This window comes from Oncorhynchus gorbuscha, linkage group LG24 (genome assembly GCF_021184085.1).
Source record: "Oncorhynchus gorbuscha isolate QuinsamMale2020 ecotype Even-year linkage group LG24, OgorEven_v1.0, whole genome shotgun sequence".
Classification (NCBI taxonomy): domain Eukaryota; kingdom Metazoa; phylum Chordata; class Actinopteri; order Salmoniformes; family Salmonidae; genus Oncorhynchus; species Oncorhynchus gorbuscha.
This window is the reverse complement of record NC_060196.1, coordinates 37,457,322-37,484,506: the sequence shown is the minus strand read 5'-3', so window position 1 is coordinate 37,484,506 and position 27,185 is coordinate 37,457,322. Positions and strand designations below refer to the sequence as shown.

The following is a 27,185-nucleotide window of genomic DNA, read 5'->3' as shown; positions in this document are numbered from 1 at the left end:
TATTTGAGGCTAAATTGATTTGAATGATACACTATATTATGTTAAAATAAAAGTGTTCATTCAGTATTGTTGTAATTGTCATTATTACAAATAAATCAAATTGGCCGATTAATCGGTATCGGCTTTTTTGGGGGGGGGGGGTGTCCACCAATAATCGGTATCGCCATTGACAAATCATAAAATCGGTCGACCTCTAATAGGAACTGGTCACACATTTATGATAATTCCGTCTTAACACATTAACACATTAAATAATGTATGTCTATTGAGAACAACTCATTTGGGAATAAGTGCATTTATTTTATTTTTTAAAATGCAATGTTTAATACAGTACATTTCAGATGGACTTAATATATTCCAAAATGACAAATATTTAAAAGACAAATAAAACAATGTAAAAGCATAAGAAACCAGTAAGAGATGAAGACTGGAGGGCAGCAGGTACCCGAGCAGTTAACATCTGTTTAGAATACACCACAAACCACTGAACCCTATTGGCTCCTGTAAGTCGCTCTGAAAAACAACATCTGTTTAGAATACACCACAACAAACCACTGAACCCTATTGGCTCCTGTAAGTCGCTCTGAAAAACAACATCTGTTTAAAATACACCACAACAAACCACTGAACCATATTGGCTCCTGTAAGTCGCTCTGAAAAACAACATCTGTTTAGAATACACCACAACAAACCACTGAACCCTATTAGCTCCTGTAAGTCGCTCTGAAAAAACAACATCTGTTTAGAATACACCACAACAAACCACTGAACCATATTGGCTCCTGTAAGTCGCTCTGGAAAAACATCTGCTAAATGACTAAAATGTAGCTGTCACATGACCATTACATTATGCTATGACACACAACTACACTAACAGACTCACGTCAGAGACAAATGCAGACAACATTGAGGAAGGTGTCCATACTCCGTAAACAAAGACAACTCCATGTGTGTCAATAAAACATTCCCCGACTCTTTCTGCTAACCAACTGCATGTCAGTGTCCAGATTGAGAGAAATGAAAACAGCACTTGGGTACAGACATGTGTTTGTTACAAGTACATTCTCAGCAGTAACCACTTCCATTACCAACATGTGTTTGTTACAGGTACATTCTCAGCAGTAACCACCTCCATTACCAACATGTGTTTGTTACAGGTACATTCTCAGCAGTAACCACCTCCATTACCAACATGTGTTTGTTACAGGTCCATTCTCAGCAGTAACCACCTCCATTACCAACATGTGTTTGTTACAGGTACATTCTCAGCAGTAACCACTTCCATTACCAACATGTGTTTGTTACAGGTCCATTCTCAACAGTAACCACCTCCATTACCAACATGTGTTTGTTACAGGTCCATTCTCAGCAGTAACCACTTCCATTACCAACATGTGTTACAGGTCCATTCTCAACAGTAACCACTTCCATTACCAACATGTGTTACAGGTACATTCTCAGCAGTAACCACTTCCATTACCAACATGTGTTACAGGTCCATAACCACTCCATTACCAACATGTGTTACAGGTACATTCTCAGCAGTAACCACCTCCATTACCAACATGTGTTACAGGTACATTCTCAACAGTAACCACTTCCATTACCAACATGTGTTACAGGTACATTCTCAGCAGTAACCACCTCCATTACCAACATGTGTTACAGGTCCATTCTCAGCAGTAACCACTTCCATTACCAACATGTGTTACAGGTCCATTCTCAACAGTAACCACTTCCATTATCAACATGTGTTACAGGTACATTCTCAACAGTAACCACCTCCATTACCAACATGTGTTACAGGTACATTCTCAACAGTAATCACCTCCATTACCAACATGTATTTTGCTAAAAAGTATAAATACTGAGCATAGTCTATGGTCTAACTCCTTCTGTGCAAAAATATATATAATATGCAAACTCCCAGCAGACAAGACTGAGCACTTGTATCCTTAAAGTAAACCAAGGTTAGGTCAGATTGTCTGTATATTGCTTGACTGTAAACAGCAGAAAGGCCTGTTGGTTTGGAAGAGGCAGACAGTCTGACGGGTTGGAGAGAGCCACTACCATAAGACAGAACTAAATAGCCCAGTGGCAGTCACACTATGGAAACAAACATGTTCTAATAAACTCCCTGGTATTTAAGTTTCTCCTGGACCTCAAAACAACAACGGCTCAACCTCTAAATAAGCTAGGAAGTGGATGAATCAGATATATAGGCTGGGTTCCCCTTTAAATGAAAGACATAACCCCGAGTTGCCTGGTTATAACGTTAAGGCACAGAATGACGTGAGTAACTAACGGTTGAGCTACACCCAGGTCAAACATGGCCTAGCAGGCGGTTTCACTTCCTTGTTCCAGAGATGGTCTTTTCAGCGGTAAACAACAAACAGTCTGGTGTAGACTGGGCTACCAGGAACAAGAAACACCACCATATGCAATGTCCTGAATACCAGATCCTGACCAACAGTAACACAGTACACTGGTCTGTACTGGATCCAGACCAACAGTAATACAGTACACTGGTCTGTACTGGATCCTGACCAACAGTAATACAGTACACTGGTCTGTACTGGATCCTGACCAACAGTAATACAGTACACTGGTCTGTACCGGATCCTGACCAACAGTAATACAGTACACTGGTCTGTACCGGATCCTGACCAACAGTAATACAGTACACTGGTCTGTACCGGATCCTGACCAACAGTAATACAGTACACTGGTCTGTACCGGATCCTGACCAACAGTAATACAGTACACTGGTCTGTACCGGATCCTGACCAACAGTAATACAGTACACTGGTCTGTACTGGATCCTGACTAACAGTAATACAGTACACTGGTCTGTACTGGATCCTGACCAACAGTAATACAGTACACTGGTCTGAGACTGTCATGAGAGGGTGACCCCATACACAACAGCCAGTCAGGAAACAGTGTTAGAACAGGCAACTAAACTGAGGTCTGCCAGTCAGGCTGGGGGGGGGTTGCAGGTAGAGGGGAGGGGGTAACCTGCAAGGCACGGGAGGGGGGCAGCTGGGACGGCGTGGGCCCTCCTACCACTTTATTCTCCTTAGCAGCCAGCATGGGCAGCACCATCTCCATGGAAACTGTCTGCGATGACTGCTCCACTGGTACGAAGCCTCGCCTGTCAATCAAACTGACACGGAACAACATGGAGGAAACAGGTTAGACAAAGGTTAAGCTTCAGGGTTAAATGCTGACCACACCGCTTGCGGAAGCGTAACAAAATAAATGTACACACACACACACGTTATTCAATCATTGAACCCACACTGCTCGCAAGCATCTGCATAGTCAGGCGCTAAACTAGAACTTGGTTCTATTTGTGGGAGAGATTAATAGAAACAAACTCGGTTTACCCCTTTATCTGTGGATTAATTGTCGGAGTAGAGGACCTTGTGCATTTCATGTAAAATAACAACCCAATGTTTATATCCCAGGACAAATTAGCTAACAACAGCAAGTTAGCTAAATTGACATAAATGTTTAATGCTGTTCAACCTGTCCCCAAATGAATATAGTTGGTTTAAGGTTTTTGATATTTCGTGTCCTGATCGCATCTGGTGTGGGTGGACAAAAAAAATCAACATGCGGTCTGGTCAGCATGTTAGGGTGAGTTTCCTGTTCAGTCAATTCAAGGAGAAGATCAAAATTGAATTCATGAATTGGAGAAAAATCCTTAGAACACAATGGAGCATATTTCATTCAGAACGTAAAAATAATAAATAAATCACATCCTAAATGGACTGACTCAAACCTTATCAAAGATCCCTTATAAACCAGGCTGAGTCTCACCTGGGAGGCATGGGCCCACAGAGTACAGAGCAGCAGTTAGTCATGATGTTGTTATAGCTGTAGGGGTTACCGGTGTCCTCCACCTCACTCTTCCCCGACCACGAGCCTTTGATCTGGGAACAAAAGAGACACAAGATTGACCATCAGTTCTCATCCTAGACCAGTTTTAGCTCATTTGTCAGGGACCAGGCACAACAAAACACATCACCACATGTACAGTTGAAGACAGAAATTTACAAACACTTAGGCTGGAGTCATTAAAACTCGTTTTTCAACCACTCCACAAATGTCTTGTTTACAAACTATAGTTTTAGCAAGTCGGTTAGGACATCTACTTTGTGCTTGACAGGTCATTTTTCCAACAATTGTTTAGAGATTATTTCACTGTATCACAATTCCAGTGGGTCAGAAGTTCACATACACTAAGTTGACTGGGCCTTTAAACAGCTTAGAAAATTCCAGAATATGATGTCATGGCTTTAGAAGCTTATGAGAGGCTAATTAACATAATTTGAGTCAATTGGAGGTGTACCTGTGGATGTATTTCAAGGCCAACCTTCAAACTCCGTGCTTGCTTGCATGTGTGTGTATACATTTTCCACACTATAAGGTTGGAATAATGTTGTGACTGAAAATTATGATAATGGTCTTTTTGTGAAATTTTTGCCTGTTTTGGTGGGATGGAGTTTGCCTTTCATGGTGACATCACCATGCAGTAAATGAATTAATAGACCAATAAGAAAGAGTTCCAAACCTCTGTCAATTACAATCCCATATTCAGTTTCTCTCCACTCAGACAGTCCAAGAAAAATTATTGCTTGAGAACATGCCCTTTACTGAGAAGCTATTTGTTTCTTTTTTACAATTTTAATTGAAAACAATCACAGTAAGATACGTAATTGTTACCCAGAAATGTGATATTGAGATTAAAACAGCTGCATTGGACATTAAAGTGTATTACACATATCCCAGAGGTGACAAAGACATCACACATTGTTATTTACTCACATCTTCATTTGTGGTCAGGTTAGAAGCAACCAGGTAGGTATGGAAGCCTGAGAGGCCCAATATGGACCAAACTGAAAAGAAGCAAATCACCAGCTCCACAGCAGTGCAGGAAGAAAAGTCAAAGAAAACATTTATGGTTTGAGTATCTAAATATCATAAGAGACATCAGCTGGACAAAGAGACTCATTCTTATTCTGCAATACAGCCAAGAACCTGAAGATAATGACAGTTTAGGTGCTTTAACACCACACTACTCGAGGGTGGTAGTGGTATTATGAGGGGATCAGGTAGGTTATCCTAGACACACTTGGTAAAAGGATATCTGGCTGGACTCTCCTGAAGAGCAAAAATAAGGCCTCTCCCCGCTTGTGCCCCTGAGGACAGAAGACCATGACAGGATAATATCAGGATCCACTCAGCAGTTTCGTACAACATCACAAGCAAGGGCAGTGCGAGGTGCGTAGCCTACGTAGCCAGTGCGAGGTGCGTAGACTACGTACCCAGTGCGAGGTGCGTAGACTACGTACCCAGTGCGAGGTGCGTAGACTACGTACCCAGTGCGAGGTGCGTAGACTACGTCCCCAGTGCGAGGTGCGTCCCCAGTGCGAGGTGCGTAGACTACGTCCCCAGTGCGAGGTGCGTAGACTACGTCCCCAGTGCGAGGTGCGTAGACTACGTCCCCAGTGCGAGGTGCGTAGACTACGTCCCCAGTGCGAGGTGCGTAGACTACGTCCCCAGTGCGAGGTGCGTAGACTACGTCCCCAGTGCGAGGTGCGTAGACTACGTCCCCAGTGCGAGGTGCGTCCCCAGTGCGAGGTGCGTACGTCCCCAGTGCGAGGTGCGTAGACTACGTCCCCAGTGCGAGGTGCGTAGACTACGTCCCCAGTGCGAGATGCGTAGACTACGTACCCAGTGCGAGATGCGTAGACTACGTACCCAGTGCGAGATGCGTAGACTACGTACTCAGTGTGAGATGTGTGGCGACGCAGCCGAAGATGAAGGCTGTCAGGAAGGATAGAGAGACGATGAAGGTGTAGAAGAAACGATAGTTCCTCTTCCCAACACAATTCCCCACCCAGGGACAATGGTGGTCGAATCGCTCTGGAGGAGAGGAAGCGAGACGGGGGAAGAATATTAACAAATATCTACAAAGGACATCTCATTGACATTGAGGCCAAGCTCTCAAGCCCCTTTCAAATGGAAAATGAATTTGTAGAAAAGTCCAAACATTTTAAGAGGCCCTGCTTTCAGAGTTAACCATCATCTTTATGGAGAACACTAATAAAATCATCTTTATAAGACCAGCAGACTGTTCAACAAAACAATCTCCGTAACAGGCTGTGTAGTGTAGTCTAAATAATTCAGTCTAATAAATGTCAGTGTTCCGTGCTGAACGCCCCCCTCGGTCTCCGGTCCTTACCCACACAGTTGTCACAGAGGGAGCAGTGGGAGGTGCGCGGTGGCCGGAACATCTTGCAGGTGAAACAGTACTTGAGCTTCACTACCTGCTGGTTGATTACCACCTCCTTGGTGCGGGGAGGGGGTCGGTAGGTGGAAGAGCCAGAGTTATCTGAGGAGAAAGAAAGATCAAGAGACATAGTACACAAGGTGTGTATATTAGTGTGTATTACTATCATTGTGGGTACTGTAAATCCCCAAAAGTCCCCACAAGGATAGTAAAACAAGGAACATTGTCCTATTTTAGAATTAGGGGTTAGGTAAAATAAGATGTTTAATAGAAATACATTTTAGGTCCCCACAGGGATAGTAAAACCTATGGTCTGTGTGTGTGTGTGTGTGTGTAGGCTGCGTTTATACAGGCAGTCCAATTCTGATATTTTTATTCGACCAATTGGTCTTTTTGCCAATAAATTTGGCAAAATATCAGAATTGGGCTGCCTGTGTAAATGCAGCCATAGTAGCAGAAGGTTTCAGATGAGAGGCAATTTGATGTATTAATAAACTGAGCTCATGCCATGGCGTGATCGAGCCAGTAACAGTAAAGTGTAAGGTACTCTCAAGAGAACAACTTTGCGTCACAATGACAGCTGAATATTAGGCAGCTAGTCAGAACTAAGTATGATACTCTTGATAAGAACTTTCTGGATGTATTCATCTGGTTTAGGAAGATATGTTTAACATATCTGCTGGTTAGGCTTAAGACTTAAACCATGTTGCAGAGAGTATGACACATTTTTAAAATAATTTTGGCTACTCTGTGCTGTGTGTCGCGTGTATTCATGGACGCCAAGGGAAGCCGGCCTTCCCCATAAAAAAATGGGGCGTCTCTGTGAGTTTCATCATTTTCATTCAATTTGGAAGTGGCCAGGCTGAATCTATATGCACACATGACTGTAAGTCGCTTTGGATAAAAGCGTCTGCTAAATGGCATATTAATGGAGAAAACAGAGCGAGGAAAACAGCACCCCTGTCTCAGTAGCCTGTGTGTAGCCCATGCATATGTCTGGTCAAAAGGAGTATAACTTTATGTTTCCGCCCATAGCATTGAATTCAACAGCAAAGAAAGCCAGCTAGCGTTTGGCTTCCATTGATAAAAATGGAAGCCAAACGCGAAACTCTGAATGGTCTAGGTGCAGCAACAACAAAAAAACAAGTCTAAAGGAGGCCAGTTTGGATTTGGCAAATCACACCAAAGCAAAACGTCACCGTTAGCGGTGTCCTGCAGTAGCTAGCTAGGAGCAAGGAGCAAACCTTTAGGGGGCATGATGAATCAGCAGCAAGCCTTAAAGATAATTTTGTTGAACTTGTCAACACATTTGCAGACTTCTATACTGCCACAGCTAAACACCTTGGGACAAGCACCATATTTACAGGTATGTCAAACACCATACAGAATGACATTCAGAACGTCGCAGACGTAATACAAAGTGCAACTGACAATGAGATCAGTTCAGCACCCTTCATAGCAGTCCAGGTGGATGACACCACAGACATGTCCTGACAATGTCAATCATAGCATGCTTTGTCAATGATAAGGGTGTTATATGCGAGAGACTGCTTGGATGTGAGCGCAGAGAGAAACGCAGAGGTGATCAACGCTGTTGTACTGGAAATTCAACCGAGCAGCCGAACTCAGACTTACGACGGGGCAAGCTGCACGAGTGGGCAGTGAGGTGGGGTTCAGGAACTCGTGACAAACCACTTTCAATATGCCATGTTCATTCATTGTTATGCCCACAAACTAAACTTACGTTTTAACACAGGAGACAAGCTATAGTCACGACGCAAAGTTTTTTTTGAACATCCATTGACAGTTTAAAACATGTTTTCCCCCCGTCATGCAAACCGCAGCAATGCTTACTGAGGTTGTCAATACCAGTCAGGTACTGAAGGCTGTTTCACTCCTTGGAACTTCAAAAGTAGAGACGTGCACGCTGTGCACGAAGGCCAGAGATCATTGGATATCGTTTATGATCGGATCATTACTGAGCCCGGCTAGGATAAAGATTTGATCGCCCAGAGAAATGCACTGAAACAGAAAATGAAGGAGTTCATTTTTTTTTTTTAAAGGACACTGTTTGTGGCCATTTTTGGACTCACAGAATCACTGTTTCAGGTCCTGCAGAGCAAATCTCTTGACTGAAGACATTATTGTGTACTGGTTGATAGTACAGTGTATGCCATCAGAAGTGATGACATTTCAAGGGACATATGACAACACTGTCCAGACTGTTAGAATGGAAGATGAAAGACACCGCCGTGGCTGGGATGACTATGAGCATGGACTCAACCACCGGGACAACGCTGACAATGACCCAGTCTCCCTGGACAGATACCGACGACTGCACTTTGAAATTCTTTATGGAATCATACTACACATGACCCAAAGGTTTGCTGACATGAAGAGCCTCGACATCTTCTGTGTTATTGATCATGGGTCATTTCCTGAGTACTCCAAGCAACAGGGGTTTCCTGACAGAGTACTCACACATCTGTTCCAGACCCTTTCTCTGACAACCAGAGGTTGAAAAATGAGCTGCAGGTAGTCCATTGCTGATGCCTCCTTCCACATACCACCAGGTGAGCTGCTGCAATCACTTGTGAAAAATGAACTGAGCACCACTTTACCGGAGGTATAGAAGCACCTGAAACGGATGCTCGCCATCCATGTTACAAATACATCAGCTTAAAGGTCATTTTCCTGTCTGAAAGGGAATCTAACCTACCTACGGTAGCTGTGGACGAGAGAGACTCACACATTTGGCAAAAAAGTCAATGGAAACATGTGCTGCATGAACGTAAGTGCAGCAGAATACCGTATGAAAACGGATTTGACCATTTTGTCAGCATGAAAGCGAGGAGGGTGGCAATTCCTTTACAGGTAGGGTGAGTCAACATGTTTCTCTTTTTGCACACTCACAGATTGATCAGACGGAATAGTTTGTGTTTTTAAAAATTGCCATTGTATTAGACTAGGCATTTACCTTGTGTTGTTGAAAATGTTTCAATAGTTTCTGTTTTCATCTTTGCCACAAGGTGAACAATGTCTATATGCGTACAATTTGTGTACCATGCTATTCATTGTTTTAGCTCGGCTTCTTTCATATTTGCTGCGAGACGTTAATACTTAACTATTTATCTAGTCTGGACTATGGGCATATATTCTGGTTTATTCCAAGTTGCATATATTATTGTGATGAGTCAATGTGAATGTGCTCGTTGAGATGCGACCTCCGCCAGAGAGGCACTATCCACCTGGTGGTGCTCTCCGTGGTCCTGAATCAATAGTTAGACTGCTCAGTCTGTTTTAATGCACATCTTGGGGTTCCCACAGGTTAACATGACTATTCCGGGGGGGTTTATCTCTATAGTTGGTTCAAATCAAGGCTCTATCACATCCAGCTGTGATTGGGAGTCCCATAGGGCTGGCAACAATTGGACCTGCGTCGTCCAGGCCGTCATTGTATATAGGAATTTGTTCTTAACTGACTTGCTTAGTTAAATAAAGGTTACACACACTCGACCAAAAGGTTATGTTGGTATGTCCCCAACACCAGTCAAACATAATCAAAACCTATTTCACATACTTGCTGTGCTGTTCTCGCTGTTCAGTCATTTCATTCTCAACCAGGATTTCTATGGCACGCCGTTTGGGTCATTGCGTGTCAAAAAAGATACATCAAATAACACTATTTGACATATCAAACAACACAACAATCCAATTCAGTAGCTATAGTTAGCTAGTCCACAGTGGTGGCCTTTGCGGTTAGCCTTCAAAATAAAAGTATGGCATAATTCTACTATTTGTATGCACTTGCATCAGTCTATTACATACTCTTATTTTGAAGGCAAACTGCAAATTCCACTATTGTGCCTAAGCCTTATTATCTTACTCCCTAGCCAGATGAAGCTAGCTGGCTGCTTTGGGCAACAGGGTTAAGTAGCTGGTTAGCCATTTCCTGAACTGAAGTTCAATTTCAATAGGCGAACAACAAGTGGCTACCTAGCTAATACTTACAAGGATTCCGAAATCATTGCTAAGAATAATGAAAATGACTGCAGTTTCTACTGTTTTCAGGCTGGTTGTATTGGTGCTAACTAGGTACCAAGCTAGAACTAGCTACCAAGCTAAAGCTAGCTACCCCAGAAGTTGCGGTCTAACAAATGATGCTTTATTACCAACGCGGTATTGTAAACACATTGTTCGTGGCCGGTGTTTGCAGACTTTTTGTACAGCTTTGACAGTGCTACTGTATATTTATTTTACAAGCAAAGACCCAAATGGCGTTCCATATTATGTCATGAAGCTAATAGCAGTGCCGCTATTACTGTGCAACTCCGGTAGGGCAAAATCAGAAAAAATATCACACATTGTAGTGTGTACCGATGCTCGACCAGTCGGCGAAAGCCAACATCACCCACGACAGAGAACGGTTGGTTGTCAAGGGCAATGAATTCCATTATCTTGACCGTTAATGGATTTCGGCTTTAAGTTGTCTCGCTAAAATGTTCTTACTCTAACAAATGACTGCTGGACTTGTTGACTGCTCGATCCACTCAGCAGACATTGTGGGCTAGGTTAGGACTGCTGTGGAGCGCAACATTTTACGTTGTGTTGTTATTTTTAACATCAGCTGATACGGATTGGCATTTTTAGCTAATATCGTCCGAGGCAATTAGCCTAGGGGGCTGACCACACACCGCTACAAGCAGTCATTAAAAGTTCAAAGACTTCCCGCCATGCTCTGTCAGAGGGGACTGTGTGTGGTTCTCTCAAGGGAGGAGGAAGCCTGTAATTATGGAGGTTCAACCATTTGCTGGCTGAATAATGCATGGCGTCGGGCAAAAAACAGGAAACTAATGTACATGTTGCTGCTAGTGTCTCAAAACCAGTGCAAAAACAAACAGCCCAGAATATGGAACAGGAAAACAAACACTGTCACTTGGGCAGTGTAGGTGAAGAAGTGCACAAAGCTGTAAAAGTCAGGGGGAAAGTAAGAATGTTCTTTCAAGTGTGTACTATTTGCCCTTACCGATCTGCTTCTCAATGTACGCGGCCTCGTCCGGCGTGGCCCGGGGCAGGATGCCAGGGTCAGTGAAGCTGGTCTGCAGGAGAGAGATGACAGCGAACACAAACAGAACTCCTCCAATCGCTGGGATGAACACAGTCAGGTGCTTCACCAGGAAGGGACAGCTGTGATGACAGGACAAAAGAAAAAAAAAGAACATATTCAGCAACAATTGAAGTGGACTACCTTATGTTAAAACTAAGGTTCTGTTTACACAGGCATCCCAATTCTGATCTTTTGCCCAATTACTGGCAAAAAAGCTGATCTGATCAAGACTAAATAGGCCCCTTTGTGTTTGCAAACTTTCCCGCAAGGGGTGATGTGCACTCAATTTGGTTGCAGAAAACCCTCCCTGCTAATATGTTAACCGCTAGTTACGTATACTGCTAATTACAGATAATATGTGGAGCTCAAATGGTGAGCTTAAGTATTGTTTTATTTTATTTTTTACAATGTATTCCGAACATTACTGAGCATTATCAGCAGAAGATCAGGAGTGCTTCTCCAGAAGAATCACATTCAGCAATACTTAAGAGTTGCTATTCACAATATCCCAACCATAGGGGAAAACACAGGGCATTCAGACAGCCAACATGAATAAAAACTATTTACATGTTGATTACGAGTGCATTTCACACACACACAACTTTTCAATTAGAAAATTGGATTATAAGTACTGTATGAATGTTCTGCTTAATATAATTGTGTCATCGTTGCCACTCAACTGCATTACACTTCAAAAACACGTCAACTAGTTAAATAGCTCTTTGCCGCGCTTCGATGCCAGCCTGTCTATGAGAGTTAGCATTCTAGCTAACAAATGATGCATCTAAAATAGGTATTTTGCAACGAACACAACCAAATATAATCTTAGGGACTGTTCAAGCAATAATCAAAACATTGTAAGCGAATGAGAATGTCAAAATATATATTTTAAAGAGCTTATTTCAGTGGCTGATTATTACATGCTGATTGATGGGCGACTACCCGTGCGCGACGTTTCAGTGGGTACTGAAAATAAATATCAGAATTGGACTGCTTGTGTAAACGCAGTGTAGCCTGCCTTCGTTAAAATTTATTTTTTTCCCCTTTCACCCGGAAACTAAAAGGGGTCAAGATTGAGTGCAGAAACAAACAGGACACCGATTAACCACATTAAGGACTAGTTCTCATTTTCAACATGAGGAACTGAAAATGCTGTCAAACCAGACTGACACACAAATAGTACAATAGAGTTTCTCAACCAACCAGAGGGGATCTGGTTTTAGACAACTCACTTTTTAATCACCACTGTAGCATAGTCTCAGGAAATGCAACGCGTTTCAGTAAAACACTTGCAGGAAGATGTAATAACTTCCTGGTATTAAAACTATTATTCTATTCCAGAATCTGTGTTGTGTTAAAGTGCCAGACACAACCAAACTTACCATGGTTTGTTGAAACCTGTGCCATTGTTTTCTTGGATATGGCAAACATAAGAGAACTTGTACTTACTCAAATACAAAGAACAGTACGGTGGTGACAAGAATGAGGCCGAGGGTGAGTGGCAGGACACCGCTTTGTTGAGCCACGATGAGCCGTCCATCGCAGTAGAAGCGATTCTTTCCGGGGAAAACTTCCCATTTTCTCCGTGCCTTTTCCTCTTCTTCTACAGCTGCGGGTCGCGGAGTTGGAAGTGACAGCGGTTCGATTTGTTGGTATTCGCAATTGTTCATGATTTTCGAAAAAAACGGACTACTTTTATTTCTCCCAGTCTTGGGCCTCCGGAGCAGATTGAGCAGTCACCGATACCTAGTTAGCAAGCTAGATAGATGCCTAATGTAGTTAACAGCCTAGCGCGTTGCCAGGAACATTCACTACAAACATGTTACAGCGCCGGGAAATTAGTGGAGCATGTCGTCATTGACTCAACAACACCACCACCACCAAGCGTATCCACTATCCAGTGTATGAAAATAATGTCCCCAAAATACAGTCATTGAAGAGAACTAGACTTTTAAATGATCCTCCGATCTAGCTAATTACCAGCTGTGTGTGACCCATTTCATCAGCAGACCGCTAAGCTGGTTAACGAGCCCAACACGGATGAGCAGACGAGTGGATAGTAGAGTACATATCACAGCAGGTCTATTGGTACCATACCAGGGGTCTGATACGGACAGTTGTATCCTATATGAGCCCACCAACTCCTACACTTCCAGACAGAAAGTAACGTCACATTTCCCGGTGATGTTGACAGATGAGGGAGTTTTCGTAGCTACGAATCGACGCTAACTAACCGACTGCAGACAGTCTGTTAAACATAAACATTTATCGAAATATGATTTGTTTTGGTCTTGTGCAGTCTATTAAATTCAGGAAAGCGTGCAGGTCAGGTGTACTTATATCGTCTGCTAAATGACTTAAATGTAAATGTAAATGTATGGTCCAGCCCTATGGAGTGAGAATTTACTCCGCCCAAAAGATAAACCCTTTTTAATATGGAGGTTTATGATAGTGTCGAATTACTTGTTTGATCTTAAAAAAGTTTCGTATTGTTCAGGCTGTTAATTGTTCTGATATAAGTGGATGCACGTGGCATTCCAGCAACGTTGAGAAAAACGAGTCCGGTCGGGTGCGTTGGTACATTGAGGTTATCTACTCGTTTGAGTGTCAGAGCAGAATAACTGATGATTTACAAACGCGCAACACCCTTTGAATACAACAGGTGTCCGCAAAAGGTGGTTTAAAAAACGGTATGAAATTGTTGCTAGCAGCACAGTTGGTCACTAACGATCAAGTTAGTATGAACACAGCCCTAAACAGCTCTGCTGGGGCTGGTAAAATCGTCAGAGTGAGGGGTGCTCTCGTTTGTGTCTCGAAGTAGCTTGCAAGCTCGAGTGCGCACTATGGCACTCCAGATGTAATTTACGAACACAACATCTTACTACTTGTGCCTGTTGTTCACACGGGTATCTGCCCTCTGAGGCGCTGGCCAACTGGTGGTAATGATAGCGGAGGACGCGCACACATTGTCTATGGGCTAAAGTGGTCCCACCTGACCTCACTCGCCTTTACTAATTGAGGACCTATATTTCCATTGTTAGAGCGGTCACTGGGCTATCTTGTCAATATAATAGATAACCTTTGGTTATGATTGCTATGAAATGTTTACAGCGTTCATAATTTGCTGGCAAGGAATGAAGTCAATATTTTCGCTTACACCCTTTTCTTTTTATGGTCTATGCTTACACAACGAACGAGGAAACCTTTAGTGGGTTACTTACCAGTATGTGAAAATCAGGTAGTCTACTTTGAATGATCATATTAAAACCATGAACAAGTGACCAAATAATGTCATCGCAAAATTATTTTTTATTAAGCCTAGATATTTAGAAAACGATGTTTCTGCAGTTCCATTAGTTGAATGTTGTTCCTCTGGGGGTGGTGTGGTTGCTGGATGACACGAAGTCTGGAGAATCACCCTGGAGGAGCTGACACACCAAATTCTCAGTGATCTCAGAGGCTACTAGGGATGTGTTTGAACTGGCTGCAGAGGTGCTTGGCGGCTCGCTGAAGAGACTGTTGTTGCTTTTGGCTGGACACGCCAGCTGACCTACCACCCCACTGCTTCTACTAGTGGTCCGGGAAATGCCCAAGTCCATGGAGCTGACCACCCTTTTTTTTTTAGAGAATAAGGGAATAAAAATACAGAACTTTATTAGTCCATCCTGGAAAGGATATTCAAACATGTATCTGAAACCATCAGCCCTTCAGTTGTCATTTCAGTTCCGACGTTTTTCTTCTTACCTCTTGGCAGCCTGAAGAGTACGGAGAGGTCGGATTCTCCTCCTGCTGTCCTCTTGGACAGGCTTATTATCCGTGTGGGTGGGGCGAGGAGGGGGCGTTGGCACCAGTGTGCTGGTATTCCTACCCAGCTTCACAGCAGAAGCTTTGCTTTCCTTTGTATCTGTGGAAAGAAAAATACATCAGGATTTTATGAAATAATATACAGTAGCCTATGGCATCTTTTGCACCAAATTCAATCTAATATGAGGTGTTATGAATATCATACAGGATCGATAAAGGCATTCAGGACTCCTACCCGAGACTGCGTCAACTGGAACCTGAAAAGCTCTATCCAAAGACAAGGAGCTAATGATGGATTTGCTCATCAATGCACACAGCATACTAATTAGCTCCTCCCGTTTCAGTTGGCTCCGTGGCGAGAGCTCGGAGGGAGGCTCAGTAGTGAATCTCCTCTGAACACTCTGTGGCCTACGTAGGTTCTCTGTAAGAGAAGAGATAATTATTTTATTTACAATTAGGAAACATTACATAGTATTAATAGCAAAGAAGGCTGAATTATTTGTTTATTTATGCCTTTTATAATAAAAATAACAAGAATTTAAAAACAGAGAAATTCCTCTGTTGATCTTACCAGGATCCTTTCCTTGCTGGGGACTGGTAGAAGTAGACATTCCTTCTCCTAGTTCTGGGATGGACACCCGCTCACCCGTCAGCTTATGCACAAACTTTTCCACAGTGGTTTGTAGGAGGTTCACGGAGGACCTGGACATTCTAGCCTTGATCTTGATAGGCCGCTTCTGGTTAACATCACTGATTCTGATTGGACCACAGTTTGTGACCGTTGCCCCAGAGACATGAGGAGGATGGCCCCCCTCAGTCACACGTTTAAACATGGTGTCAGAGATAGTCGTGGACATGCAGTCAACTGCCCAGGCGCTGCATGCCTCATCGCCTGTTCCGTGACTCTTAAGTGTCTGCAGAATCTCCATGAAAGCACATTCTACCTCGAGGCAGCTCTCTGCCATCTTCTGCGCTAAGTGCTCTGTGGGCTTGTGAAATGATCCCCCTTTGGTGACAAAACTCCTCAGCTTGGTCACAACGATCTCCAGAACCTCCCTGTAAACATTGTGAATTTTTGACCCACATGAGGTGGCCTGCTGGCTGAGCTCTGGTTGGCTGACGGCCATGGCTCGGACAACGTCCCGAAGGCTAGTCATCGAGCAGGTGGTCTTGCTGCTACCTGAGGCCTCTTTGAGCTTCTCAACCACATTGGAGCTGATGTCCATGGCCACAGCCGAAGCCGCAGCTCGGCTCCCCAGGTTGGTCATTGAGACGCTCTTAGCCCGGGTGCTTGACGACGACCATCTCTTCTTCGGCACGAAGCAAGACTCGGACCTCAGCAGGTTGATGGACAGATGTCCGATGATATCGCTGATGGGTTCAACTGTAGCCTCCTGCAACTTCGTCTTGAAGCGGTCGTCAGTATGTAGGGCATATGTTTGGGTAGGTGCCACCTGTAGATCTCCAGTAGTGGCCATCTTGTGGTCGAGCTTCTCAAGCAGGACCTGGATGACATCACAGAGCAGCAAGCTTTCTTTGGCCTGTCTGCTGTGATCGTTAGCCTGACCCAGCCACCCATGGCGTCTATGGATGGTCTGCAGCACCCACCTGACTACTCTCAGGGCCTTCGGATCAACTGACTTCAGTGATTTCCGATCAGCCCTCTTGGAGATGTAAAGCACAGAGATCTCAGAGTTGTCCTGAGGAGAGTATTGTGACAGAAGAGCTGAGCGTGATCGCCTTCTTGGGGACAGTGGTTTCTGGCCACCCACGGACTCGTAGAGGTCATCGTCATGGTGCATCTTCTGCATGATAATGTTGATAATGCTGTTGGCATAGGGCATTAGCTCCCTGTCTGACAGATCCCCTTCACTGAGCATCAGTGGGTTTTGAGGCCTCGGGGTGCTGGCCTGGCCTCCTAGGAGCTTACCAGATGGGTCAGATGGGAGTTGGACATTGATCTCCTGATTGTGGCCGCTGGACATGCAGCACAGAGACTCACTGCTGGGGCTAGACCCTGGAGTGGCAGAAGAACTGCTTGGCCTGGCCTCAGGGATGGAGGAACTGCTTGGTCTGCCCTCAGAGATGGAGGAACTGCTTGGCCTGACCTCAGGGATGGAGTAACTGCTTGGTCTGGCCTCGGGGATGGAGGGACTGCTTGGCCTGCCCTCAGGGATGGAGGAACTGCTTGGCCTGGCCTCAGGGATGGAGGAACTGCTTGGCCTGGCCTCAGGGATGGAGGAACTGCTTGTTCTGTCCACTGGAGTAGAGGTAAGACCTGGTCTAGATTCTGGGCTTGAGGCAATACACACCGTGGAGTCTGGGCTTGAGGTCATACTTGGCCTGTACTCTGAGAAGATGAACTTGTGGCCCTCCCCAGTCAGAACATCGATCACCTTGAATTGAATACACTTTATTTGATACACATGCATGCATCAGAACACATAAACCGAGCACTGATGGAACAAGTACAGTACATGTCGTCAATAGAATAAACTATGCATAAAAACAAGGGACTGTACAATACATTACCTTGTCTAGGATCTCATCAACCTGGTCCGAGGACAGGGCAGCGCTCTTCAACATGCTGGTCATGGGGAACATCGAAGGACCACCTTCATCATTGTCTGATGATGACTGAAATAGCTCAGGGCTTACGTGGCTGTGTTCACTTTTCTCAGCATGTGCATTCTCAACAGAATCCTTTGCATCCATAGTTTCATTCTTTGCACCAATATTCTCATCCCTGAGTTCTACCTTGCATTCTATTTTCTCATCTATCTTGGCCTCTCTAGCTGTTAGAATAAGCTCAAAGCATCTGTTGTTATTCTCCGATATGGTATTGTCTTGTTCATCTGGGTTCATCTCAGCATTGGCTTCTTCTTCCGTTTTCGTGTCAATGTCCAACCTTTTAGTCAGCTCGACCTCTGTCTCAAAACTAGCCTTTACCTTTGCCTCTTGGGTGTCCCTCTTGTTAACCTCAACTACTTCCTTAATTTTGGTATTTTCCGTTACATCTGCAATAGTCTCCACTTCCCGAACTTCATTCTTGGCAGTTGTACCTGCAATAATTGGCACCTCTGTAAATTCAGTCCTTGCCATCACATCTGCAAGAGTATCCCCTTCCTTAGCCTCCACCTTTTCCATCGTAGTGGCCACCACCTTACTTGCAGTCTTGGGTATCACATCAGCAATAATCTCGACTTTCTTTATCTCCAGTTTAGCCGTTGTATCTTCAATAGTCAGAAGTTGAGTCCTGGCTGTTGTGTCTGCAATAGTCGACACTTCTGTCTTTGCCACTCTATCTGCAACAGTCTCCACCTTCTTACCATTGCTCCCCACTCCCCTGACTCTCCTCTCACCACTACTCTCTCTTGATGCAGCCTCAGTACTCTTGGAGAAACTCTCAGTCTTTTCCTCAGGACTCATGTTTCTCACCCTTCTTCTGTGCCTGTTGTTCCTCTCGGTCTCTAGTTTATCTACGGCTCCCCTTATCACCTCCTGAATAACGGCCTCGACCTTCACCAGCAGGTCGGTTCCTAAAGACCCCAGACTGGATCCAGAAGATTCCAAATGGGTTCCAGCAGATTCAAAACTGGTTCCTGAAGACCTCAAGCACAGAGGACTTGTCTCCAAAGGCGAGGATTGGTTTTCAGAAGGGCTTGGGCTACTGGAGGCAGCCTGGTCCACTGAGAGAGATGCCTCTCCCTCAGTTTCTCTCTCAGACTCTCGATCAGCCTCTTCAGGAAAGCTCACGGTCAATGTCCTCTGTCTGATGACTCCGGTGGTAGGTTTGAACGGCATGATGGGAGGTGTAGGCGTAGGGCTGGACAGCCCTATCTGAGGGGAGGAGGACTGCAGGCTAGTGCTGAAGGAGGATGTCCGGTAGTAGTCCGAGGAGGAGGGGCTGCTGTAGGTGGGTACGTCGCTGCTGGGTATGTCACTGGAGCTGACGGAGCCTGTTAGGCGCTCATACTCGAAGGCCATGATGGCTGGGATGAGGATCCCGTTGACCTCCTCCACTACGGTCACCACCACACTGTGTATGATGGTGTGTAGGTCCTCAGTGGTGATCTATGTGGAGAGCATGGCATGAACAATCAATACACAAGACCCATTCAAACTTCGTTCAGACTGGGCCCGGGCCACATTCAGACTGTATTTCCAGTAGACGTGAATGACAGTTATATTTGATATTGATACCTAGATGTTCTTATTTACTTGACTTAACAAGTGACTAATAATGCATGTGGCAGAATGAATATAAATCAAAAACTCACAGTTCCTTTAAAATGCTCCTTCAGTAGCCTCTGTTCTCTGTGGTGGGAAACATACAAATTCACTGCAGCAACACTATACACAGCCTTTCCATTTATAGTGAACAAAATACATTTTTTTTAAAATGGACTGAACCACAGCTTTTACAGATAAAACTCACTGGACCATATATGTCAATTAATCAATTGCGGAATATCTATACAGCACATTCCATACATTTAAAAGCAAATATTTACAAATGTTTGAAAGTGCAGACTTACATTTCAGACAGTTGCTGGGTGATGGACTGAAGGGAGCCAGCTTGTCCAATCAGACTGCTACAGGTCACCAAGGTGGAGGAGACAGAGTCAACCAGCCCTGGTCCCTCAGCAACTACAAGACATGAACAAAACACTCTTTATACCATACACATAAAGTATAGAATGAGTTAGTTAAAAGTCACATAAGAAATGATGATTGGTTTTCACTCTATATTGAAGATACAGTTAAAATTCTGTTATAGAGGCCTGGGTGGCGCAGTGGTTAAGGGCGCTGTACTGCAGCGCCAGCTGTGCCACCAGAGACTCTGGGTTCGCGCCCAGGCTCTGTCATAACCGGCCGCGACCGGGAAGTCCGTGGGGCGACGCACAATTGGCCTAGTGTCGTCCGGGTTAGCGAGGGTTTGGCCGGTAGGGAAATCCTTGTCTCATCGCGCACCAGCGACTCCTGTGGCGGGCCGGGCACAGTGCGCGCTAACCAAGGTCGCTAGGTGCACGGTGTTTCCTCCGACACATTGGTGCGGTTGGCTTCCGGGTTGGATGCGCGCTGTGTTAAGAAGCAGTGTGGCATGGTTGGGTTGTGTATCGGAGGACGCATGACTTTCAACCTTCGTCTCTCCCGAGCCCGTACGGTAGTTGTAGCGATGAGACAAGATAGTAGCTACTAAACAATTGGATACAATGAAATTGGGGGGGGAAAAGGGAGAAAAAATCAAATAAAAAATAATAAAACTGTCATGTTATAAACAAATGGTCCCCCAAGTTTTATCATTGGAATGTGATACAAAACGGGGCAATGGTGTGCTTTAGGACCATGTGGACGCCTCCGAGCGGTCGGGCAGGCTGTTTGGAGAGTTTATCCAACCGGATACAGAAAAGATGTCCGCCCCACTTCGAAAAACCAAAGTTGCACCCCTGAATCTCAGTGTGGCGTTTCATAGTAATGCTGATTTAAAACAGGAAATCACCGGGAAGATGAGAGGAATCCTAGCCTTCTACTTACAGAGGTTGTGGGCAGAGATGATGGACTTCTGATTCACTGCTTCGACCATGTTGTGACACAGAGCCGAGAGTTTCTATAAACACATATACGACGTTTCATAAGTAAGATGTTAACCACATACAAATGACAGCCTATTCACTACGTAGTGCCCTAGTTTGGATCAAAAATAAATCACCTCCACTACAAGTGATGAATTAAGATTCTTACTCTCGTTACGTCACATTTCTGTTCCACTGGAGAAGGTAAGGAGTGATGATCAGAGGGGTCGACTGAGGAGGGATAAAAACAAAGACTAAACATCAAAGCTTCTCTTACTGGCTAAATTCCTTTACAAAGAGCTTATGTATTGCCCCATACTTCAGGACTTGGCTGTCTGTTCAAAGCAAACATCAGTATGAAAGTCTCACATTGGTTGTTGTCAGGATTTGATACCGATATCAGGATGTTGTCCATGCTCTCTAGGTTGTCTTGTGAATCTGTCTTGGTTGGAGAATCTTTCTTCCTGCCTTTGAGACGTCTCTTCTGTTGTCTCTCCCGTTTCTAGGAGCAAGTGATCAAAACAATACCATTTTGAGTTGCGATCCATGTATTTTGTTTCTGTCGGGGGAGTCATTGATGCTTTTTGCCACAAAACACACGGGCTTCTCCCACTGCATGCTCTTAGACCAGGGCTGTCCTTTAAGCTGCACGTTCAACTAGTAAGTGTGGTGTGAGTACGACTAAAGAGAGTTGAAACACAATGTTAAAACCCAAAGCCATACCATTTTCTCTTTTTCCTGTTGGCTTGTGACCCAACGTTGCTCCAGCCTCATCTCCCTCTTCACCTCCTTGCTGACCTCCTGCAGCAACGCACGGCCCTTAGCATTCCACAACTAAGACCAAGGAGAGGGTTCTCAAGTCAGTGGCTGAATATGAATGTACCAAAAGTTATTTTTAATTTTCTGTTACAAAATACTACAGTATATCAGAACTTTATTTCACCTGTCCAGTGGAATATAGAGATGTATATTCACTTTTATGTATTGCTTTCATGACTGACACTGATTCCCCCGCAGCCATTCTAGTTGGCCTCATAACAATAATCCTCATGTTTGATTTGATATCTTACCAGTTCCGACCTGCAGGTGGGGCTGGAGCAGCAGTCTAGATCTACCATGTTGCCCGCCATAGCAATACTGGGCAGTCTAGCAAGATAACAGTCCTCCTCCAGCCCATACTTGGAAGGGAACTTTCTAAAGGGGTTTTTCACACATCAAAGCACCGGATAAGTAAGCATTTTTCTCCATGTACAGCCACATTCACCATAGCTCCCATAACAAATCAATGAAGACAACTTCCATGGGGCATTTTTTTCTTGCTAAGTTTTTGGTATTATAAGACACACATACAATACTTGTTTTGCACTTCATTTCTTCATCTTAATCATATTATTCTCATCAGGTACTATGCCGGCACCTTTCATGTCTTGTGTCTATACAGTAACAGTCCCTTAGTAGCCTGTCAGCCAACCTGTCTGTGTCCTCTCTGTCTCACCTGGCCCTTTTGGACTGCTGTCTCTTCCTGAAGAGGCTCCTTCCCCTGTGCAGTAACCACTCTGTGACATCAGATAGAGTCACGTGTTCAGGGATCTGACCCTGCTGCTGGAGGGTCAGGAACTTACGCACGGACTCTTTCTGGGATTACAGAGAAAAACATTTAAACATGTAACTTGCGCAACAGTTCTTCTAACACCGGGAAGGGAAGGATCATGTCACTGAAACTGCCGTCGACGACGACATGGCTAGAATGTGTCTCTTTCTTTCACTCTCTCTACCTTCTCCCTCTCAAAGCCCTGGTATCTGGAATCTGAACTCGCCCTGACCTACCTGTTCAGTCCTGAATCTCCGACCCCAGTCCAACTCCACATCCGCCAGGTGATCTCTATAGCGGTTCAACTCTTTGACTGAACAGATAATCTGAAGAATGGGAAATAAGGTGTCGAGACCATAGAATTAGACTACATACAGTACCAGTCAAAAGTTTGGACACACCTACTCATTCCAGGTTTTTTAAATATATTTTTTAACACATTGTAGAATAATAGTGAAGACATCAAAACTATGAAATAACACGTATAGAATCATGTAGTAACCAAACATGTGTATTTGAGATTCTTCAAAGTAGCCTTGATGACAGCTTTGCACACTCTTGGCATTCTCTCAACCAGCTTCATGATGTAGTCACCTGGAATTGCAGCCCAAATAAATGCTTCACAGAGTTCAAGCCACAGACACATCTCAACATCAACTGTTCAGAGGAGACTGTGTGAATCAGACCTTCATGGTCGAATTGCTGCAAAGAAACCACTACTAAAGGACACCAATAAGATGAAGAGACTTTCTTGGGCCAAGAAACACGAGCAATGGACATTAAACCAGCGGAATTCAAAGCACACTTAACCAGCATGGCTACCACAGCATTCTGCAGCAATACCCTGTCTCATCTGGTTTGAATTCTAAGAGTGTGCAAAGCTGTCACCAAGGCAAAGGGGTGGCTACTTTGAAAAATCTAAAATATATTTTGATTTGTGTAACGCTTATTTGGTTACTACGTGATTCCATATGTGTTATTTCATAGTTTTGATGTCTTCACTATTATTCTACAATGTAGAAAAGTAGTACAAATAAAGAAAAACCCTTGAATGAGTATGTGTGTCCAAACTTTTGACAGGTAGTGTACCTGGTAGAGACATGGATGGGTCTAAGGGTAAGGACTTCTATTTAGGATGACTTTATTTTTCCTGAGGGCTGGTATATTGTGGTGTCAGTACTATCCAAGTGCGCCAAAACTCTTCCAATCACACCAAACATTATGATACAGTTCGTAAAAGGAATCAACAGGGCTCATTGTGAAAGGCTGAAAGCTCACTGACTTTCTCATCCTTGGTGATGAAGCCCAGGTTAAGGAGGCGTTGGTGGATGTCTTTGCGGTGCAGGTACTTCCTGAGGTTGGGGTCATGGAGACTGCTGTACTCAGAGCTCAACAGGTAGCCGTTGGGGTCCGTGAGGTCAAAGTCACTCTTCGGCTGGAACAACTGAAATGATGACATGACGAGTGATGTGTTTCTCTGATCTTTCTCCCAGTTAAGTGGAATTGGAGCGATCTCATCAATAGTAGGCTATTTCATGAGTCTAGGCATTGGTTGTAAAACATGCAGATACACAGGAAATGATGGCTTGAACCCTTTACAATTTTCAAGCTTATTTTAATAATAGATATAGTGCTGCTTACCCTGGTGCTTAGTGGTGCTAACAGTAGCGCTTAGTGCTGCTTACCCTCTCACAGAGCCGGGTTGTGTGGTAGACATTGGGCACCCCAGAAACAACAGGGATCTTTCCTCGGATGGGCAGGTCCAGAGGGTGAGGGTTGGTCTGCTTACCAGCACCCTGCAGTGGATACCAAACCACTCAATCAATAATGTAGCATATAGGATAAGAAGGCAGCTGACCATGAAGACAGTTTTTCTTTACTGGGGTTTCATTTGTACAGTAGTACATCCAAAGTGACACTACTTTTATTGATGAAACTAAACACACTGTATAAATGAAACTAAAGACACTGTACAAATGCCATGGTCTCATCTGACCTAATTAGAAATCAGAAAGTGACAAAAAAAAGCAGTTGAATATTGAATAAATAACTATAGCAGCTGAAATATAACTGTCTTTATAGAAAATAGCCTACATACCATATGTTCCATATTGATCAAATTCAAATTCTCATTCTGGTGAAGAAAACTGGATAATTTCCAGTGTCATTATTATATGAAATATAAAAATGTTAGGGTATAAAATGAACAGACAGTACAAGAATCGGAGTTGCAATTCTAGAACCCTCATCATCACCTGGTACGCCATAAACCCCAACTATGACGTCATAGTAGAACTGGCTGGGTTCGTTGGACACAGCAGCCGACCGTGTAGGCTGTCATATAAAAACCTTCCCACGGGCGCCTGCCGATAAAAACGGATCTACAAAGGACCTTGCATCATAAATAACTACTCGTTATTACTTTCACATCTGTCAGTCAGTCACAATTGACCCATGATACAGGTTTTGATACCTCTTGAACACGGCCGTTCTGTTGTTGTTGTTGTGTGATCTGAGCGGCACTGCCACCAAATGATCGCTAGAGGGTGTTGTTACATGCTAAACAACTCGCTAGCTATTTCCCCTAATGCATAATAATGTACTGGTTTTCACGTTGACAGCAGCGTGTACAATGACTACTCTCGTTAGCCGCGTTCACACTGCCCGTTAGCCCAGGGCTAAGCGCTTTTTATCCCGGGGCTAAGCGATTGTTCACACCCTAAAGTGGGTTAGCACCAACCTTAGCCCAGGACTAGCAGGGCCTGCTCCAGTCCTTAATCTGAGGTACCCGGAACACATTGAGAAAACAAGTGTCAAACACAACGTGGCAGCGCAGTAAACAGCCAAGTAGCCTGCTGTCTGGTGGTGAAACGGACAGCACTCTCCATGGGGCTGATTCATTCAAAGCGTATACCTACACTTGAGTATAGCTACGGGACTTACAAGGCCGAATTTCTTATAGCCTCATATTCTAGACATCAATGAACAGCAACATTTTTAGATGGCACTGCAGTCAGAACACCCGCCATATGCATATGCACACACAGTCAGCTGTGGGGTTTACAATAATTTCATATCATTTTCAAGACATCAATGCAGAACAAATATCACAATATCAGAATATAACTTCAAATAAAATGAATTACTGTGGACTACAGCAGAACACACATATGAGAATATATCGTCCTCCCGACTAGGTGAAAATATGAAGCACATGTTCAGATTACCTTCACGGTACAGACCAAGTTTGTAAAGGAAAATAATTTTCCTACCTTAGTTTTCTGAACCTCCTACAATGACTCTCCCCATGTCATGTCCATTCAACTCCTGAAAGTCAATGTCTTGCTCAAAGCCAAGTCTGTTGTGAAGAGTGGCTGTAGTGTCTATTTTTTTTTTTTTCATTTCGAGGGTTAACTGTAACCTGGGTGTCCTCTTTAGCCTTGTTTACTGGGCTTGTTGCCACCAAATGCACATTGGTTCGGGGCATGTTACAAATCTGAGGGCTCTTTGATGTTTAAAAATGATTTTTTTACGTCTGAGGCAAAGGATGTTAATTTACTGTACAACTCACCCACTCTTTTGCTAGCTGAATCCCTCCTGTCGTTTCTAGACCCAACCTCCCTACCCCTTTGCATGTTGTACAGCCCAATTTATTTATTCTGCATGACAAACCAGGGGTTATACGTCTGCTGGTTCTTGAAATACAAATTGCACCTGCTCCGAGCTCCCCGTCTCCCTCTCCCGCTGAGTCTGACTCACTAGTAGGTCTACTAGCTAGTGGAGGTGCCGGTGGTGATGCTGAACTGGCGGGATTAGCAACGCTGCTAGCTCAGGCATCACCATCAGGAACAGTTTGCCCCTCACTCCTCTCCCCCGGCACTGACAGTTCGATTGCCTTTTCTTATCCATTTTTTATTTGGCTTTGCCACGATTCAAATTCAGTAGGGAGACGACTAGCCTAGGCTACCTAACGTGATTACTTAGGAACCTCTTCAAAGCTGACCAACACTACCAAGACCTGTGTCAAGATCAGTTACTTACTCCATCGGCCTCCCCATAACCTCTATGTACAAATAAGAGAGCAGGTCTGGAATCAGTGTGGCGGGATAGGATGATTACACCGATCACCGTGCTTTTACATTATGGTCTTTCTGGGGGGCGGGAAAAATAACGAGGTGGCAATGCTAATGATTTACAGTGCGAACAGGGAAACAATTAATTTATAATGCCGCGAGAGGTACCGGATGATATTCAGCTCCGTCCTGCTCCCAGAAACATGGGGCCAAAACAGGCTGTGAAACCTCAATAACACCGCAATAACTCACTGACCAATCACAAACGCTGCTGCACTGTCACTTACTTTACACATGCTTGTGCTGCCTGTATTAATGCGTTCCGCTAGTTATTTTGATAAGTACATGTAACCATTTAATCCTTCCATTTGAGGACAAAAAAAACAAAATACTTGCACCCTGCAAAAACATTGGTTGCTGTGCCTAACAAAAATGGTTGCTATGCAGCAAGCCAACGTCTTCTCACTTAACCAACTGAAGCTACAAACTCTACAGCTGGAAGGGCAGAAAACGCCCAATTTTCGTCTGTTTTCATAGCTTTTTTATTTACAATTAATTGGCTATATCCATGATTTCGCCTGGATCAGAAAAGTTGATGTCTCGTTTGTGTACAGCATTCTCTGTAAAAGAGCAAGATCGAATTTCAAAAGTGAACGTTGTCTGCAAGGTCATTTTCCGCTAAGACAGAACTGCCAAAGGTGATGGAATTGCAATCTACTGTAGAGATAGTCTG

At 44.1% G+C, this 27,185-nt stretch overlaps 2 protein-coding genes across 2 annotated transcripts; both read right to left on the bottom strand.

Annotated features, from left to right (window-relative positions):
- Positions 1 to 1,522: 1,522 nt before the first annotated feature.
- LOC124012873 (palmitoyltransferase ZDHHC18-B-like) lies at positions 1,523 to 14,576 on the bottom strand. The gene is made up of 8 exons (XM_046326882.1): positions 12,858 to 14,576; positions 11,328 to 11,488; positions 6,254 to 6,403; positions 5,797 to 5,934; positions 5,156 to 5,207; positions 4,834 to 4,936; positions 3,826 to 3,938; positions 1,523 to 3,166 (listed from the first exon to the last, which is right to left on the bottom strand). The coding sequence occupies exons 1-8, from the start codon at positions 13,076 to 13,078 to the stop codon at positions 2,959 to 2,961; spliced, it is 1,146 nt and encodes a 381-aa protein (XP_046182838.1). The 5' UTR covers positions 13,079 to 14,576; the 3' UTR covers positions 1,523 to 2,958.
- Positions 14,577 to 14,697: 121 nt separating this feature from the next.
- On the bottom strand, positions 14,698 to 26,873 carry LOC124012872 (serine-rich adhesin for platelets-like). The gene is made up of 17 exons (XM_046326881.1): positions 26,740 to 26,873; positions 24,065 to 24,175; positions 23,662 to 23,823; positions 22,616 to 22,705; positions 22,284 to 22,423; positions 21,859 to 21,982; positions 21,512 to 21,622; positions 21,158 to 21,290; positions 20,958 to 21,019; positions 20,751 to 20,823; positions 19,751 to 19,862; positions 19,493 to 19,529; positions 17,745 to 19,286; positions 15,784 to 17,608; positions 15,448 to 15,633; positions 15,153 to 15,312; positions 14,698 to 15,020 (listed from the first exon to the last, which is right to left on the bottom strand). The coding sequence occupies exons 1-17, from the start codon at positions 26,746 to 26,748 to the stop codon at positions 14,762 to 14,764; spliced, it is 5,136 nt and encodes a 1,711-aa protein (XP_046182837.1). The 5' UTR covers positions 26,749 to 26,873; the 3' UTR covers positions 14,698 to 14,761.
- Between the last annotated feature and the right edge of the window lie 312 nt (positions 26,874 to 27,185).